At 51.1% G+C, this 17,424-nt stretch overlaps 2 protein-coding genes across 3 annotated transcripts in view; both read right to left on the reverse strand.

The window, feature by feature from the left end:
- Positions 1-4,303: 4,303 nt before the first annotated feature.
- Positions 4,304-9,524, reverse strand: TMEM52 (transmembrane protein 52). Of its 2 annotated transcripts, none has more exons than XM_063176894.1 (4): positions 9,318-9,524; positions 8,523-8,630; positions 7,168-7,337; positions 4,304-6,273 (listed from the first exon to the last, which is right to left on the reverse strand). In XM_063176894.1, the coding sequence occupies exons 2-4, from the start codon at positions 8,606-8,608 to the stop codon at positions 5,963-5,965; spliced, it is 567 nt and encodes a 188-aa protein (XP_063032964.1). In that variant the 5' UTR covers positions 8,609-8,630; positions 9,318-9,524; the 3' UTR covers positions 4,304-5,962. The 2 variants fall into 2 exon arrangements, with proteins under 2 accessions (XP_063032964.1, XP_063032965.1); XM_063176895.1 differs by having other exon boundaries at positions 5,234-6,273; positions 8,523-8,567; positions 9,318-9,518.
- A 3,083-nt stretch (positions 9,525-12,607) lies between these two features.
- CFAP74 (cilia and flagella associated protein 74) overlaps positions 12,608-17,424 on the reverse strand; it is a 36,957-nt gene continuing 32,140 nt past the window's right edge. The window contains exons 35-39 of the mRNA XM_063176910.1: positions 17,062-17,216; positions 16,133-16,271; positions 15,258-15,379; positions 14,784-14,918; positions 12,608-13,843 (exon numbers count right to left, since the gene is read on the reverse strand). Coding sequence (XP_063032980.1) covers positions 13,730-13,843; positions 14,784-14,918; positions 15,258-15,379; positions 16,133-16,271; positions 17,062-17,216 — 665 coding nt within the window. The 3' untranslated portion in view covers positions 12,608-13,729. The remainder of the gene's footprint in view (positions 13,844-14,783; positions 14,919-15,257; positions 15,380-16,132; positions 16,272-17,061; positions 17,217-17,424) is intronic.

The raw sequence follows: 17,424 nt of genomic DNA on the forward strand, positions 1-17,424 counted from the left end.
GGACAGCACCCACGGGTGCTTCACACTCTGCTGTCTACAGCTCCTCATTGCCCAGGCAGGAGAAACCCCTCAAACATCACACTGGCATCCAGGGGAAACTCCCGGGTGATTTGGACAAGCTGAAGAGAAGATGGAGTTAAATATTTGGATGATTAAGGCATCCAAGCTGACGTGTGAGGAGAGGATGAGCAAGCTGGGAGTCTTTGGCCTCAGGATGAGGTGGTGCAGGAGGGATCTATAAATGTGTGCAAACACCTGGGGGAAAGGACAAAGAACACACAGGCAGACTTTTCTCCCTGGGCACCAGCTTGCAGGGTAAGAAGCAATAGGAATAGTCCCAAATCCAGGAAATTCCACTCCAACAGTCCAAAATTCTCTATTTTCACTGTGAGGGGGGTCAGAGAGTAGAACAGGTTGCCCAGAGGAGCAGTGAGTTCTGCATCCTTGGGGAATTCAGAGCCACAGTGGGCAGGGCCCAGGGAGCAGCAGGGCTGGACCAGGGGATGTCCAAAGGTCCCTTCCAGCCTCTGATCCTGGAATTGTTTGCCCATGGAAAACAGAGGCAGACACACTGAAACCTGTCGAGATGCCCAGGATATCTGTGGAGTCTGTCCCACTCCAGGATGTTTCTTGATTCAGAGATACCCCTACTCCTTATCACTGTTTTTTTCCTCATCATTACAGTAGAAAATAACCCAACATACTCTTTTATTTCCCAGATGCCCAAGCCATTTGAATTTCCGTGTTTCACAGCAGGTACTGTGGGAAAGTCTATATGCGAAATAAGTAAGGAATAAAAGCACAGCCCGGTTTTCCCCCCAAATAATGGCCCTCAATGTAATTGCTGTGTGTTGGCCTTGCAGCCTGCCCGGCCGCTCCGGCTCACTGCCCCCATCTGCTGGGAGCAGCCAAGGCCGGAGGAAACTCTCCGAACACACACGGAGCGCTTATTTGGGTTGTTTTTATGGCCGTCTGCTTTGGCGGCTGCTCACAGCTCCATTGCCTCCCGGTGACTTTTGTGAGGGCACAGCAGCTTCTCCCAGCCCGGCCCGGGCTGCCACAGCTCTGGGAGGGTCTGGGGACAGAAACCTTTCCAGCGCCGCGAGCTGAGCAAACCTTGCCTCTGCCCCAGTTAGGAATGTTGGGATGAGGCTCCTGAAGTCCAGGGGCTCTTTCTAAATCTCACCCTTTGCCCGAGTTTCTGCTCCAGATTCGCCCCTTAAGAGGGGGAGGGAGTGGGATTGGAGGATTTTTCCTGCACTTCATGTCCCACACAAAGTTCATCATGCTCTGACTGTACCTGTATTTCACTGTGACAGCACAGCCCACGCTCGGTGCATTCATCCTCCAGATCCTGTGCAAGAAAAGGCAGAGCTGAGTCCCTGTTCCACAGACCAGGCTCAGCGGGGAGGAAAAGGTGCCACTTTTCTGTGGCAGAAAAGTCACCAAAGTGGGTCCCCAGGTCAGTGCTTGGACCTTGGGACTGCGCCTCATCACTTGCTGGAGGAAATAGTTATGCCATAAACTCCTAGCATGGAAAGAAAAAAAACCCCATTTTTTTCATCATCGGGCTCTTCTCCTTTGTTTCATTTCTGAGCTACTTGGGAAAGCAGGAAAAAAAAAGAGTAAAAATTAAGCACTTTAATACAGATTCAGGTTTGCAGGTTCATTTCTAGGTTTGAAATAGAAATTGATTTTCTCCTTTCAGCGAGTGTCCAAGGTGAGCTTTGTTATTTTTTTAAAAAATTGAAATATATTTGAAAGTCTGCATTCTATTCTACAGGCCTCTTTTTCCTTCCAGTAAGATAAAAAAGAGCAGCTCTGGCATTTTATAGTCTAAATTTTGACTGACCAGAACAAAATGTTTTTCCAGCAATGTGAGTTTGCACCTAAACCTTTTTTTTTTGCATTGAGTTTGACCTTAGGATATAGAATTTCATAAAACATTTATTGTCTTCTCCAGTTTTTAGAGCACAATTCCCCTGTGATACTTTGTTTTCATCATCTGCTCTGAGAAGGATTCCAAGGCTTCTCTCACGGTTTGAATTTTAATTGTGGGTGAAGGAAGGAACCTCTGCTACTTGCAGCAAATTAGGGAGTGTAAAAAAGAGGTAAAGAGGATTAGGAACAGAACCAGGAGTGTGAAGAGTGGCTGTGGCAGAGATATTTAGTTCCATAAATGAGCAGGTTTTGCAGTGTCCCACTCATCCATGCTGGCAGCAGCAGTGATCCTTTCCCCTCAAAAAACTGCAGCTGATAAAGACAAAATGAGTTAGAAAACAAAGCAACCAAACCTGGGCTGTTTGAGGCAGACAAAGGCAGCTGCAAGGCAAACAAAGAAATGTTTTTCCTCTATCCAGACCCCACTGATGGCTCGGGCTGGGTGCTGCAGGTTTACCACTAAACACTCTCCAAAGATTATAATGCACCAATTATCAAAGGAATCCAGAGGTACCACTTTACTGATACTGTTAACGAGCTTGGCCATAAAGGGATTTGCAGCCTGAGTTTCACGACAGAGCCAAGGTATAATTTGCTCTGGGCTATAAAGGCCATGAATTATTGAGAAAATTTACTTCCATGGCTGCATTTTCTCTCTGAGCACAAGTGCTCGTGCTGAGTGCATGTGTGAGAGCAGAGACGGTGATGGAGGCTCAGCCTCAGAGTCCATCTCCCCAGCACAGGCTCTTTCACACAGCCAGCAAAGAACAGCAGAAAATAACTGACAAAATGATCATTCTGAACAAATGGGAGAAGAAAAATTGCATGCTGAACAGTGCCAAACTGAGGACCAAATAGAAATCACAATTAAAAATGCACTTTGGGTAATTACAGAGAGGGGCTTTTCCCTTAGAGATGTCACAAAGCTTGTGTGGATATAATCAGGCTTGAATAGATCCAGTGATGGTGAGAAATCAGAATTCTGAGATCCTGCATCAGGCCAAGCCTTTACCCTGCTGTGGGACCAACCTCCCCCTGGTGTTCTTTTTAGAACTGCTCTCTTCTGGAAGTGAAGCTTTGGAATCACAAATTCCCAATCCATGTCCTGCTTCCCCTCCTTCCACTCTGCACACCCAGCTAGTAACTTCTGAATCCACTGAGCAATGTCAAGCAAACTGATAGAGAACTGTAGGTTTCAAAAATGTGAAGTTCTACCTGTTCCATGAAACAGAAGCTGTGATGAGGGATCACCTCAGGTGATGAACAGAGATGAGGGATCTCCTCAACCCTCCATTGCAAGGACTCCAGCATGGCACCACCCTGGAGAAGGCCAGTCACAAGAAAGACCTTAATAATGTCTTAACTATGAACGTGACACAGCAAATTGGGCTGCTTTTGTGCTGAGGGGAAAGTCTGTGTTCCTGAGGGCTGATGGGGCAGCAGCTGCTGTTAACAATTTCTGAATAATGTTACAAGGCAAGAGCCTGGGCAAAACACGAGATTTTCGCACCAGGTTATGGCCTTGTTCCTAGGAACTCACAGGCATTTGGGGTTTTCCTGGGGTTTTGCATCTCCTGTGACCAAGAGAACGGAGCTGGCAGCCGGGCAGGTCCAGGGCACCACGGGCTGGGCAGGGAATCGGAGCCTGGCGATTCCCCCGCTCCGCTCCATCCATGCCCGCTCCCTTCCCCGCAGGCACAGCGGGCACCAGGGGCGCCAGGGCAGGGATCTGGAGCCTGGAGATTCCCCTGCAGGCACAGCGGGCACCAGGGGCACCAGGGCAGGGATCTGGAGCCTGGCGATTCCCCTGCAGGCACAGCGGGCACCAGGGCAGGGATCTGGAGCCTGGCGATTCCCCTGCAGGCACAGCGGGCACCAGGGCAGGGATCTGGAGCCTGGAGATTCCCCTGCAGGCACAGCGGGCACCAGGGCAGGGATCTGGAGCCTGGCGATTCCCCCGCAGGCACAGCGGGCACCAGGGGCGCCAGGGCAGGGATCTGGAGCCTGGCGATTCCCCTGCTCCATCCAGCCCGGTCCCTTCCCTGCAGGCGCAGGAGCAGGCAGGGACTGCCCTCTTGTGTCAGTCACGGTTCTCTCACTCGCCTGGCTTTGCATTCCCGTCTGTTTGTGAGTGAGCGCTCAGCCATTTCCCTCCAGCACTAATTCCTTCTTCGGAAGGGCAGAGGCTTCGTTCTGAGCGCTGTAGTAAAGTTCAATAAATAAAAATACATCTGCTGCGTTTATGACTTGGAGACATCCAGAGCTGGGCATACATTGCCCTTCCAGGCAGACACATCCAAACAGTTACCCTGGTTATGCCCAGCCTCCATCTTGACACACATAAGGAAAGCAGAGCAAAGAATAAACCAGCAGAAATGTAATGAAGGATGACAGAGAGGAGACACAAGAGAAACAGATTTGTTGCACCAGTCAGCCCTCATAGTAAGTTACATGCAAGTTAAAAATAGAATTGACCCTTCCCTGGGGAGCCAGACTCATGGACAGCTCACACATGACTCTGCAGCAGCATCCTGGGCCTGTGGCTGCCAGAGATCTTCATCTTTAAATCATTAGTGCTCATTTCCAGGGCAGTTCTTGCAGTAATGGTTGTCAGAGAATAACAGTGTTCTAAAAGCTGTGCAGGCTTTTGTGCCCACCACTTCTCCTGCCTGTTAATGACAGACACCTAAATTTATGCTACATTCACTAATAGCAGCGAGTGCTCAGGCTGTGCTTGCTGCTCTTACCCAGAGCCATGAGCCACCCTGGCAATTGCTCGTGTTCCTAAAGCAGCCAGATTAGCACCTTGCTGAAGTGGATTCAAAGAAAATCACTGCTCAGGAGTGGACAAAATTTGGACCATTTGGAATATGGAAGAGCAAGGGAAAAAGCTGGCATTAAAACCCTGCCTCTGGAGCCCATGTTTTTGTCTGGGCTGCTACTGCTGTAATCAGCTCCAAGCTCCCAGCTCTAAAATGATGCTCAGCAGTTCTCCCTCTATCAGTACTTCACAAAGAACCATCCCTAAGAGTATTTGCTTTGAGCTTTTGCCCAGCCTGTTCTGTGGTATTTGTATCTCTGGATGGCTCAGCACAGGCATGTTTTGTGTCACCCTGCTCATTCCTGAGCTTGTCCACGTGCTGAACTGGTAAAAGCTGCCAGGAACCTGGGATTTCTCTTTGTGCTGCCTGACACCCTGACACCTGAGCAGATCACAAAATATAAAGGCATCTTTGAAATATTTGATGAATATTTGAAACACATCAATAATACTGAACCATGTGTGCAGGTGTCTCTTTGGAATTCATGTGTACTTTATCTGGAAAAATTAAATAGCAAAGGGAACCACCCACAAGGCAACACATCTTGAGAATAGAAATGGAAAGATTTATGGAACCTCAAAACCAATCCCTTGGGGTCTCATGACCACCAGCAGCACAGAAGTGTCTGTGTCTCATCTGCCTCCTTCCCTTGGTGCAGCTGTGAACCAACACAAAGCATTTCCCTCCATGCTCTCCTGTCCTGGCATCTTCCTGCTCCTGGAGGAACACGAGCAGCTCTTTGTCCTCAGCAGCTTCCTGGGCACTTGGTGTTCCCAAAGGAAGAGAAACCACAGAGGCTGCTCAGTGTCACTTGCTGGGATTCCCCTTCAACTCCAGCTTGGGAAACTTCAGTTCTAGTACAACAGCTTCCTGTTTGTGCTGCTCTGAGTGTATTCCCAAGGTGGCAAAACTCTCCTAACCTTTTTTATTGCTGGACACAAGGAACAACTTTTTTATCAGAGGATGAACACTCATTCATGTCCCACTTTTAAACTGCTGCCCTTTTACCTCATTTCATATCCTTGAAGAAGCTTTACCAGGGGATTACAGCAGTCACAGAAAACATTTCTTCTGACAGATCATTACAAGGGCATGAGAAGAAATATCTTTCCATCATAACCTACTTAGAAACCCAAACTCTTCATGTCTTCTTTAACTCTTACAGTCCTTCCCTTGATTTTCTCCCCTTCTGAACTGAGTCAGACCTGTGGCTGTTCTTTCATGGGATCTTCTGAATCTTCTGAATTTGCCTGTGTTGCTGGATCTCTGCTGATTGTGTCAGGTGGGGGCTGGCTGGGGTTCAGCCCACGTGGTGTCACCTGTTCAGGGATGTCATCAAGTTTCTGGTTTGTCCGTGCCACTTGCTTTCCCATTTGAACAGCTTCATCATAGGAAGGTGGCAGGTCCATGGCATAGAGGCTGTAAGCTGGAGGGGACACAGTGTTCTTATCCATATCCACAAATACCAAGGGAATCTGGACACTTGGGGGGTACTGCCATGAGCTGTATGCTGGGAAGAAAAAGAATTTAAAATAAAAATTAAACACCTGCATGGGACACCGATATATGAAAGGCTCTTTTTCCTGGAAATTACAGACTTTTGTATTTTCAGAATGAATGCACTGTATATTGGAGCTGTCCATGTAGGGTCACCCCTGATCTTCAGTGTCACTCACTGTCACCCTGATCCCTCCCTTCACCTCTTGTGCCCCCCCTGTGGGGCTGGAATTGTTCTGGGAGCTCACTGGGAATTGCTGGAGCTCACTGGGAATTGCTGTTCCTGCAGGGCTGGACACAGCCCCAGGCACAGGGTGAGGGGCACAGGGTGAGGAGCTCAGGGTGAGGGGCACAGGGTGAGGGGCACAGGGTGAGGGGCTCAGGGTGAGGGGCACAGGGTGAGGGGCACAGGGTGAGGAGCTCAGGGTGAGGAGCTCAGGCTGAGGAGCTCAGGGTGAGTGGCACAGGGTGAGGGGCACAGGGTGAGGGGCACAGGGTGAGGAGCTCAGGGTGAGGGGCACAGGGTGAGGGGCACAGGGTGAGGGGCTCAGGGTGAGGGGCACAGGGTGAGGGGCACAGGGTGAGGGGCTCAGGGTGAGGGGCACAGGGTGAGGAGCTCAGGGTGAGGGGCACAGGGTGAGGGGCACAGGGTGAGGAGCACAGGGTGAGGGGCACAGGGTGAGGGGAACAGGGTGAGGAGCTCAGGCTGAGGGGCACAGGGTGAGGGGCACAGGGTGAGGGGAACAGGGTGAGGGGCACAGGGTGAGGAGCACAGGGTGAGGAGCACAGGGTGAGGGGCACAGGGTGAGGAGCACAGGCTGAGGGGCACAGGCTGAGGGGCACAGGGTGAGGAGCTCAGGGTGAGGAGCTCAGGGTGAGGGGCACAGGGTGACCCCAGGGTACTCACAGGTGACTGTGCTGTGGGCAGTGCTGTCACTGTCAATGCCAATCACGGCCAGGTCGCAGGGGTGCCGAGGGAAGGGCTCCACTGGGATCCTTTTCTTCCTGCAGCAGAACCTGACACAGCTCACTGAGACCCCGCAGAGCAGGAGCAGGAACACCAGCAGCAAGATCAGCCTGAAAGAGGGGGAACACCTCCAGTACTCTGCTTCTGTTTTACTGCTTCTCAACCACAATATCATTTCAAAATGGTCAGAGGACAGGCCAAGCCTCCTTTAGTTGTGAATGGGGGCTGGATCCTGGGTTAGAAAGTTGGATCACAAACTCTCAGTCATGAGCTGAAGAATTACTGCCCAGCAGAACAACCCCTTCTGGCTCACAGGTGCTGAAACATCTCACTATTTTGGGTTATTTTCTACTTCTGTGCAGGGAGAATAGCTCTGCTTTCCACAGCAAGAGAGGGTTTGTACTTGGAGGGAAGCACAAGCACGAACTTTCACAAGTCTAGAGCCTCTCTTTATTCATGAGCATGGAAATGATATTATATTAAATTATACTTATGCCTTGAAAACACAATTCTATCTGTAGCTATTGCTTAAGGAAGTTTATAATTTAACAATTTACAATGTACCTAGACTGATATACCTGTGTTTCAGGTTCTCCACTAAAACTCCACCTGCCCACCTCTCAGTTTCTCAGTCCAACTCCCTCTTTCCTGGAGGCTTTCAGAAGCCTTCTCAGTCTATTTTTAGTAACTGTGTATTTTTAAAGAGCTCTGTGTATCAACCAAAACTGCTCCAGACTGAAGGAGGTGAAGGAATCAACTCCCTCTGTGTGCTCAGAGCCAATGTATGGACAGAGTGCCAACCATGCAAACAATGTCAGGGCACCTGTACCAGGTGTGAGAGGAATCCTGTTGGGAATCCCCTCTCTGGTCCCAGTTTGTCCCTCCCAGCAGGTTGTGCTCAGCTCTGTGCCCAGCAGAGGGGACAGTCCCTGTCCCTGTCCCATAGAAGGGAGTGAGTCCTGCATGGGGCAGGGCCAGGGCCCAGCAAATCCCTGCTGGAGCTGCCCTGTGAGAGCAGCCAATGGCCAGCAGGGCTCTGGCTATTTAGGAAGAACAAACAAGCCCTGGAGTTCAACTCCAGAGCACTCAGAAGGGAAAGATGACACAGCCCTCAGTGAATGCTGGTCCCCACCTGACACCCAATCTCCCCTGGCCTCGTCCAGTCCATTCCTCTGAAAACAGAGAAACCCTTCCCTGATCCTGCCTGAGAGAAGCCTTTCCACTGCCCTGCTCCAAGGGCTGCTTATAAAAACCTCCAAAGGGTTCTGGGTTGGGAAGATTAAAAGCCAACTTACCAGACATACCACAGACTTGTCCAATCAGACATGTTCTGAGGGCATCTGTGAAGGAAGGCAGATGATTCACTGATTAAACAGTGCATGTATGGCAGGGAATGCACTTTCCTGGGGTGGAAAAGGGAAAGCACTCAGTGAGGGTATGGAGCAAAACCACCTTAGATTGTTCTTCATGGTTGTACCATTACTTCAGATGAGAACATGCAAAAAATCCCACTGTAAAAGTTGGTTCTGAATCAATAAATGTTTTTATTGACTGGTGCTTTACTCTTGCTTGGAGAGAGAATGACTTGTGCAGGATTCCCAAAAAGCCAAATCAGTGTTATTTAAAGGTAATTGAGATGGGGTGCCTCATACCAGAGGCCTGTCTGAAAATGCTGGTCTGGACAACTGCCTGTGTCCCCCAGGTATTTTAAAGTTATTTTTTTCCATAGCTCCAGTGCAGCCAGGAATGGCTTTTTTCAGCTCTGGTGCAGCACAAAGGAGGAGAACAGCTCCTGTGCCATTTCAGCAGGGCTGTGTGTGCTGAACCTCCTGTGGGATTTGCTGTGCCAGAACAGGGGCTCTGAGCACAGCACAGCCTCTGCAAACTGGGCACGAGTGACACCCGGAGTCATCGCGGGGGAGAACCTCAGTCCACAGAGCAGGGGCAGCCAAGTGAATTTAAAAGTCGCTGACTGTCTTAGAGATCAGAAAAGAAGCTGTAAGGGATGGCCACGAGCAAGTCACCGTTCTGCCGTGGGGATGTCACTCGGTGCCGGTGGGAAGGTTTGGGAGCAGGCAGTGGTTACTCACCGGGCAGAGCTGTCACAGTTGCTCCCAGAGCAGAGCGGTGCCCGGGGCAGGGCAGCCCGGCCTTGGATCAGCAGGTGCCCACAGGAGAAGCTCCCCGTCCCTGCTGCCCGTGCCCCGAGGCTCCGGCTGGGACGAGCGTCCGAGAGCGCCGGGAGCCACCGCTGCTGCTTCAAGGACACGCGGCCGGCGCTGAAAGGGGACACCGAGCCCTGGCCCGGCCCGGGCTGGGCAGCGCAATAAATAACCGAGACCGTCCGGGGGGCAGAGCCCGGGCAGGGCACGGCGGGACCGGACAGCGCCGCCCCCGCGCCCCGGGCCCCGACCGATCCGACCGATCCGACCGATCCGACCGATCCGCCCGATCCGACCGATCCGACCGATCCGACCGATCCGACCGATCCGACCGATCCGACCGATCCGACCGATCCGACCGATCCGCCCGCCCGCGGGAGGGGCCGGGGCCGGGCGGGGCAGAGCGGCCCGGACACCCCCAGCATGGCCCTGATTCTGCACCGGTCCCCGCCCCAGCCCGATCCCCTGCACCAGCCCCTGTCCCTGCCCCATCCCCTGCACCTGTTCCTGCTCCCATCCCTATCCCTGTCTCTGTCTCTGTCCCTGTCCCTGCCCAGCCCGGGATGTCAGGAGGGGTATAGGGGACAGAGCTCCGCTTGCAGAGATTTCCCTGGAGCGCTTCAGGACTGCACTCGAAGCTCTCACCAGACCAGAACCCATCAGGTGTGCAGCCCCTGGACACACCCTGAGCCTCTGCTGTGCCAGAGGGACTTGAAGGAGAAATAAAGGAATGAGAAACCTGGTATGAAATATATGAGTTAGAAATAAATGTTTAGAAGAGCAGATAATTTCCCCTTCTAAACCCAGCCTTGTTAAAGCAGATGAAACAGGACTGAAAAGGTTTCAACGGCTCTTTAGGATCGCTGTGCTCCAGGCTATTTCAAATGTAGAAATTCCATATCTCCACCCATGAGCCTTTGTTGTGTTCTCATCCCTGTCCAGCTGAGGAGGGCAGCGATGGCTTTGGTGGCCCCACCCCATGGGGACCCCAATGGACACAATGCCTGGGGAGCACCAGGTGATGTTCCCTGCTCTGGATCCCTAGAACTGATGCCTGCTGTTTCCAGCTCACAATGGCATGTGACAAAGTGACTGCAGTGCTTTCCTCCAGCACTGCTCAGGGTCATGGGGCCATTGCTCATTTAGGAAAACCTGTGCTCATACGTGTGAAGAAATAGCTGAAGTCACTTCTGGAGAAGCAGAACATGAATTAATAAATGTGTGTGACACCAGTGCTTGTTTTCTCACTCTCTGCTTTACAATGAGCTGGGTTTGCCCTTAAGCATTAATAAGATCATACATGGGGGTGTGAATTGCTCATTAAATCAGAACTGCATCAGTGCTATGAAGTTCATGTTGGCTTTTAGATCCAAATCTGGAAGCACGAGTTTCTATCCAGGGACCCAAGAGTGGTCACAGTTGCAAAACTCAGTTTGAAAGTAGAATGGTCACAAGTGCAGTTAGAGGAGCAGAGAACTTCAACTTCCAGGAAATGAAGAAATATTTCTGAGGTTACATTTTCCATATTGTCCTCACAACAGCTCCATTCCTACTGGAGTCCTGTGATATGGAAACAGAAACACAGGGTTCCATGTTTAGAGTCCCCTGGCAGTTTTAATGGCCAGTGTGGATAACCCACTCTGGAAGCACAGAACTGAACAGGGCCGGTGCCTTTCCAGGAGATGAACTTGCAGGAGCTGTGCTGAGCTTCTCCTGGGCACTGGGATTGGCACTGATCCACACCAGGAGAACACAGCAGCACTCTCTGTGTGCTCAGGGAATTCCCTACAGAGCCACTCACTACTCCTGGATCAGCTCCATGTGCCTGAGTTACCAGGGAATTGTTTCCATCTTCAGCTGTCCCATAACACACATTGTACATGAGAATGGTGTGGGCAGGAGCATCCTCACAGAATTCCTGCATTTTCAGTAAACTGAAGGTGGGAATCACTGGCCATTGCAGGTTTGCATCATGACAATTCTAACTGCGGTATCTCAATGGAATGGCAGTGAAACATCCAGGGTTACATTTTGCAGACACATTTTGCACACCCAGGGTTACATTTTGCAGACACAATTGCTAATCCAGGGTTGCATTTTGCAGACACGGTAACTGCTTTTGCTTTTGGAACTGCAGTGGTGTCCCAGGTGAGGCAGCACAGTCTGCTCACATTCCCATGGCTCAGCTTTTCCACATCAGACAATTTGTTTTCCCTTCCACATCAGCCTGTGTCTCATTGCCGAGTGCTGTCCATGTGAGAGCTGGCACTTCACCCTCTGTGTCCCCGAAGAACAAAGAAATCCAAGAGAGGGAACCCCAATCCTGAGCAGCCATTGTGCCCCCAAGAATGATCATTTTTCAGGACAAGCTAAAATTCCAGGCTTTTCTCTTATGAAAGGGACTGAAACCTGCTCAGATTCCCATAAGTGTTTTACAGAACGTCAGCTGGAGCTTACAGGGAGAGTTTACTTTATTTTCAGTCCTCCAGAAATAACCACCTGTTCCAGTTATCCTGGTCCAACCTCCCCCGAGACAACAAACACATCCTGAATTTTAAACGTGGAGACTTTGACCAGAGAAACCCAGAACCTTCTGTTCACTTCAAGCCTGTGAAAATATTGATCCAAGTTCTCCAGTGCCAGGAATGCAGGTACAGTGGGTGACACCCCTGGGTACCAGTGGCACCTTCAGCTGGTTGGTGGCAGCTGCTCCTTACCCAGCCCAACCCTGCGAGGGCACCAGTGTCACTGTCTTCACATCATTCTTTAATTTTTTACTTCTTTTCATCCTCTGGATGCTTTTTCTCAGGACCTGACCTCTGTGAAGTGGAAGATTGCTAAGACAGGGGTGTTGCTTCCTGGTAAATGTTACACTTATTTTCAGCATTCTGTATGGTTATCATAACCAGAGTCTGGAGTCTGATTTGTTGTCAGCCATCACTGTTTGGTTTCCAGGAGTGAAATCTGGAGGATCCTCACACAAAGAATGCCCACAACAGCCTGAAGCAGCTCCTCCAGTCCCACAGGCTGTGCCCTTCCTTGCTCACTGTGGCTGTGGAGTGAGCAGTGCTGTGAGTGCCTGTGGTGGGATTTACTCACCCTTTTGGGGCTGCAGGGGAGCCAGCACACAGAGCCCTTTGTGCCAGCTCCAGGCCCAGCTGTGCCAGCAGCAGCACCCAGGGCCTCCAAGGAAGGCAGAGCTGTCCCTGGCTGGCACTGCCACCCCCAGTGCTGCCAGCCCAGGACACTGGGGCTGCTTCAGCATCTGCAGTCCTTAGACTGAGGAGTTAAGTGACTCCACGGGCACTCGAGCCATTATTAAATAGAACACATCTCAATGGATCAAACGCTGGCTGGAAAAACAAGGAACCCCCTCTTCACCCCCACAAACCTCCTCTGTCAGAGGGGGAGCCTGGTTTAAATGTTCCTTGTGACAATTGCTCCCCTGCTGGTTCCTCGTTACCACAGGGATATTTACAAATAACGTTTCTGTTTTCTGATTGCATCATCTGAGTCAGGGATCTGACAGCCAGGGCCAAAGGGCAGCACGCCCTCGGAGTGCTGGGGAGGGAACTTTGCCACAGACTGCCTGTGACTCAGGAAAGAGTGTGATAAGAGATGCACAGCATTATCCTGTGTCTGATGGCTGCTGCCTTCCTGCTCCCCCCATTCTCCAGCTCTGCTTCCTGACAGAAGTTCCACCTGCAGGGCACTCTGGCTTCCCCAGAACAGCAGGATTCTGCTCTCACCCAGAATTCAGCAGAAGGCAAATATAGAAATACAAAGTTCCTGGACAGCCAGGATGTCTGGCAAGTGTCTGCCCATATCCAGGGAACAGCACAGGAATGTTCCCCCTTGACCTCCTGTTACCAGGCACGTTTGACTGAACATTGTAAAAGTGACTCCCCAGATGATTTGGAGGAGGTTTGAATAAGAAACTTTATTCTGGTCTTAGAAAAAGTCAAGGCCTTTCCAAATCCTACAAAAAGCATCTGAAATTGGATAAAGATAGAAACTCACTGATGTGGATGTAAAGCAGATATTCCTCCTGGTGGGATGACTTTGGGAGACTTGGGATTAACAGCAGCTGTAGCTGCTTGGGGCCCTCAGGAATTCTTTCCTCTAACACAAGATTATTGTCACAGAGTCAGCTGGAAAATTAAGCTACTGACACCAGAGTTTACAGAGAACTTTGGGTGAAACAGCAGAAATGTTACATGGCCCTTCCCTCCCATGTCCCTGCTGCCCTCACTTATCTGCAACAACCTCAAAATCCTGCCATGTTCCAGCAGAGATCTCCCAGGAATGGAACCTCCATCTTCTTCCGTTTGCCTGACCCCTCAGGCAGTGGGAGCAGCTGCAGACACCACTCTGGCCATGAGCAGGACTCGGTAGCACTCTGTGATGTCCCCTTTCACAGTCAGCAGGGCTGACACCACAGGGGGGTCACTGGTCTGCAGAGAGAACCACACAGACACCAGCCTGGTCTTGTGGACACAGGAGACACGAGCTGCTCACCTTCTAAACTCTGTGTTTCACATCTCAGTGTTCAGGTACCAGTTATAGCTACAGGTGACAGCTACAGCCACTGTGCTGGCTCCTCTCTGTCCCCAAGTGATGCTCATGCTGCAGCCAGTGAGGTGTGACAGTGACTCAGCACTGTGTCCCCACAGAGACTGTCCCCACGTCACTGCCATGGCAGCTGGGCACAGCAGCAAGCACAGAGCTCCCAGGGAGGGCTGGAAGGAAATCCTGTCAGCCCCCAGTGAGTGCTCAGGGTTGAGCAAGAGCAGGGTTACCATGCAGGCTGGATTCACCCTGCCAGGAACTCTGCTGTCTCTTCCTGCTGTGATGGCACAAAACTTTTAATTTTGGAACCAGCTACTCATTGTGCCATCCCACACACGGGGACTCAGTGCCCCCATGCTCCATGAATGCCCACGGAGGTGAATCAGGGCAATCACAGCCCCGTGGAGCTGTTGGGACATCACATCCAACTTCACAAGGCACAAGTAGCAGATAAAGGGCAGTAGAAGGGAAATGGGGTGTGCATCAGGAGCTTTGTGCCACACCCCGTCAGGAGCCCTGTGTGACACCCATCAGGATCTTTGTGTGACACCCCATCAGGAGCCCTGTGTGACACCCATCAGGAGCCCTGTGTGACACCCATCAGGATCTTTGTGTGACACCCCATCAGGAGCCCTGTGTGACACCCATCAGGATCTTTGTGTGACACCCATCAGGAGCCCTGTGTGACACCCATCAGGATCTTTGTGTGACACCCATCAGGAGCCCTGTGTGACACCCATCAGGAGCTTTGTGCCACACCCCGTCAGGAGCCCTGTGTGCCACCCTCCCGGAGCCCCGCGTGCCCCAGCGGTGCCGCAGGCTCACCTGCAGGTCGGCAGGTGGCACCCACGAGACGCCGATGCGCTTGAGCTGCCCGCGCTCCAGGGCTCCCTTGGCTCCGTCCAGCTCGAAGCCCGCCCGCCGCACCTCGGGGCCGCTGTCCAGGCTGAACTCCACGCTCTGGCACGGACACACAAATTCAATTTGCTGCTGACTTAGTATGATAATGCTAATTCCTTATATTAGCCCCTGAAAAATAAGCTTTTCTAACGCTGTGCTTTTATAATGTCAAATTCATTAGAAACTCTGAAAGCTGCTTTTTAAAATTTATGAATTTGTGAATTTTGGACAGAAGGAACAAGCAGCCCTTTTTATGAATTTGTGAATTTTGGACAGAAGGAATGAGCAGCCCTTTTTATGAGTTTCTGAATTTTGGAGAGAAGGAAGGAGCAGCCCTTTGCACACTGTCAGGATCCCACCCAGCACCTGGCACAAACCTGCAGGTTTTATTTCCCTCACCTTCCTGGCTGCCATCTGAGGACTTTGAATGGCCCCCACGGTGATCTCTGCCCTGGCTGGCTCTGCTGAGCCCTCCACAAACTCCAGGAGCAGGAGAAGGGACCTCACTGCTTCTTGTGGCCCTAAACAAACAGCAAGCAGGTCAGCTCTGAGACAGGCAAACTGAGCCTTTGGCCTTTGGGAACCAACAGAAACTGCAGCAGGTTCAAAACAAGGTGATGTGGTATCTCAGGAGCTGGCACAGACAAAGAGATCCTTTCACAGAGTTAGTGAGGAATTAAGGAAAAGGAGGGTTTGGACAATTTGCAAAGTGCAATTATTACTTGTTTAGCAAGTTCCAGGCTGGTTTTCTAGCCCATGGCACACAGCTCTGTGTATTTTATTCCTACTTTTGTGTGTGTGCCTGGACTTATTTACAGCTCAGGAGTCAGGAGCTGTTTGCATCCTGTCCCATGAAATTAAGGAAGAGTAACTTCAAACCCCCAGAAGTTTCATAACAGGACAAACAGGAGGATCCAGGATATGTGATTATATATGAAATAATTTCTTAAACATTTAATGCACCTCAGAGAAGTGGCAGAAAGCAAATGCATCTTAGCTCTTCACAGTAGTATTACATTATAATCATTTTTTCAAAGAAGCTGCAGAGGTAGAAGATCATCATTAAGACAAAACTGCATTCAAATGAAGAGAAAAACTTTCCTTAAGAGAAACTTTCGTGGTATTTTTGTGTATGATGAATCTATGCTGTAACATAATGCTTATTTTTTCTGATTCTGGAAAAATTGCCTTAAATTTCCTTTTTTCTTAAAGGAAGAGGAACATTGCCATGTCTGATCCCTCCCTGTTCCATAATAACAGTGGTGGCACTTTACCTTTTCCCAGTGCTTCCTGTGGTGCCACAGGTGGGGTCACAGCCAAGGACTCCACGGGCACATCCAGGGGCTCTCCCCCCTCCACAAACATGATGTGATTCCGGGCTGCTCCCTTCAGCTGGACCTCGTGGGCTGTGTGCTGGGTGGGACAGAAATGCTGGCTGCAGGTGACAGCTCGGTCACCCGCACGACGCTGGCACCGGAGCCAGCAGCACCAGCAAACGGAGGGGGCATCACGGTGCCAGCGATCCTGGGCTCTAATGCAGGAGCTCTGCACCTCCCCTAGTTTGCCCACTCCGGCATTTCTGTTTTAACAACCAGGGCAATGTGCCTCAGGAGGGCACTGCACAAACGATTTATCCACAACCACTAAAAGAGACAAAACCTTTCTGCTGCCAAACTGGGTCAAGTGTCCGCTCACGCTCAGCTCGTCCCGCCGTGCATTCCCAGCTGCAATCCCGCACTGTGCGAGGGCAGCAGCGGCTCTGGCTCGGCCCGGCCCTCTGCAGTGCTGCTGCTGGGCTTTGGTGGTCACTCTGCACCAGCTTGTGGTGTCCTGGCAGGGCCCAGCGCTGCCCGCGGCGCGGCCACCTGCGCGTCCGGCCGGGGCACGGCGGGAGCTCCGCAGATGGCACCGGGCACCGGGCGGCTCCCTGGGGCTGCTGCTCCTGCCGGGCCCTGCTGGGCAGCTGGAGCTCCCCTCGCCCTCTGCCCTGCCATTAAATGCTCCCTGCAGCAGCCCCTTGGAGCGTGCTCAGCTCCCGTCCCCTCCTGCCCGTGCCGTGGGATGGACCCCACGTCACTGTTTTTATTAATTAGTAACAGAATATCTAATCCTGAAAAATGTCATAGGGCCCCAAACGTGCCCTTTCCTCCCTACATCAGTTCATCCAACATTTAGACTGTTTTCATAATCCTGATTGTCTCACCTTGCCAAAGAGCAGAACCTTGAGACGGTCGGAGTAGTAGAGACTTTCATGATCAGGACTGAAGGTAACCACAAGATCCTGGCTCATCCCAGCCTCAATTTTTCCTTCTGTTGGAGAGACCCTGAACACACTGAAGCCATTATAGTTCTGTGTTCCTGGTAAATAAAAATGAGGATACAGATAAGAAAGGAGGACAGCTTCATAAATTTTAAATCCATTTAATTTTTGTTGGAACAGCAAATAAATAAGAGCTGATACATGGCTTTGCAGCAAAACAGGGTGTTAGGAACACCAGATAAATCCATCCATCCATCAGTTTGATGCATTAATCTCCAGAGGAACTGAAGCAGCATCACCAAACCT

This window comes from Melospiza melodia, chromosome 26 (assembly GCF_035770615.1).
Source record: "Melospiza melodia melodia isolate bMelMel2 chromosome 26, bMelMel2.pri, whole genome shotgun sequence".
NCBI classification, from domain to species: Eukaryota; Metazoa; Chordata; class Aves; order Passeriformes; family Passerellidae; genus Melospiza; species Melospiza melodia.

What these genes read in the sequence shown, in the direction of transcription:
- TMEM52 (XM_063176894.1), bottom strand. Translation starts at nt 8,608, where the DNA reads ATGCACTGTTTAATCAGTGAATCATCTGCCTTCCTTCACAGATGCCCT. An exon ending in ACAAGTCTGTGGTATGTCTG is followed by an intron (nt 7,338 to 8,522) that starts GTAAGTTGGCTT and finishes CCCCTCTTTCAG; the next exon opens with GCTGATCTTGCTGCTGGTGT. An exon ending in TGCCCACAGCACAGTCACCT is followed by an intron (nt 6,274 to 7,167) that starts GTGAGTACCCTG and finishes TTTTCTTCCCAG; the next exon opens with CATACAGCTCATGGCAGTAC.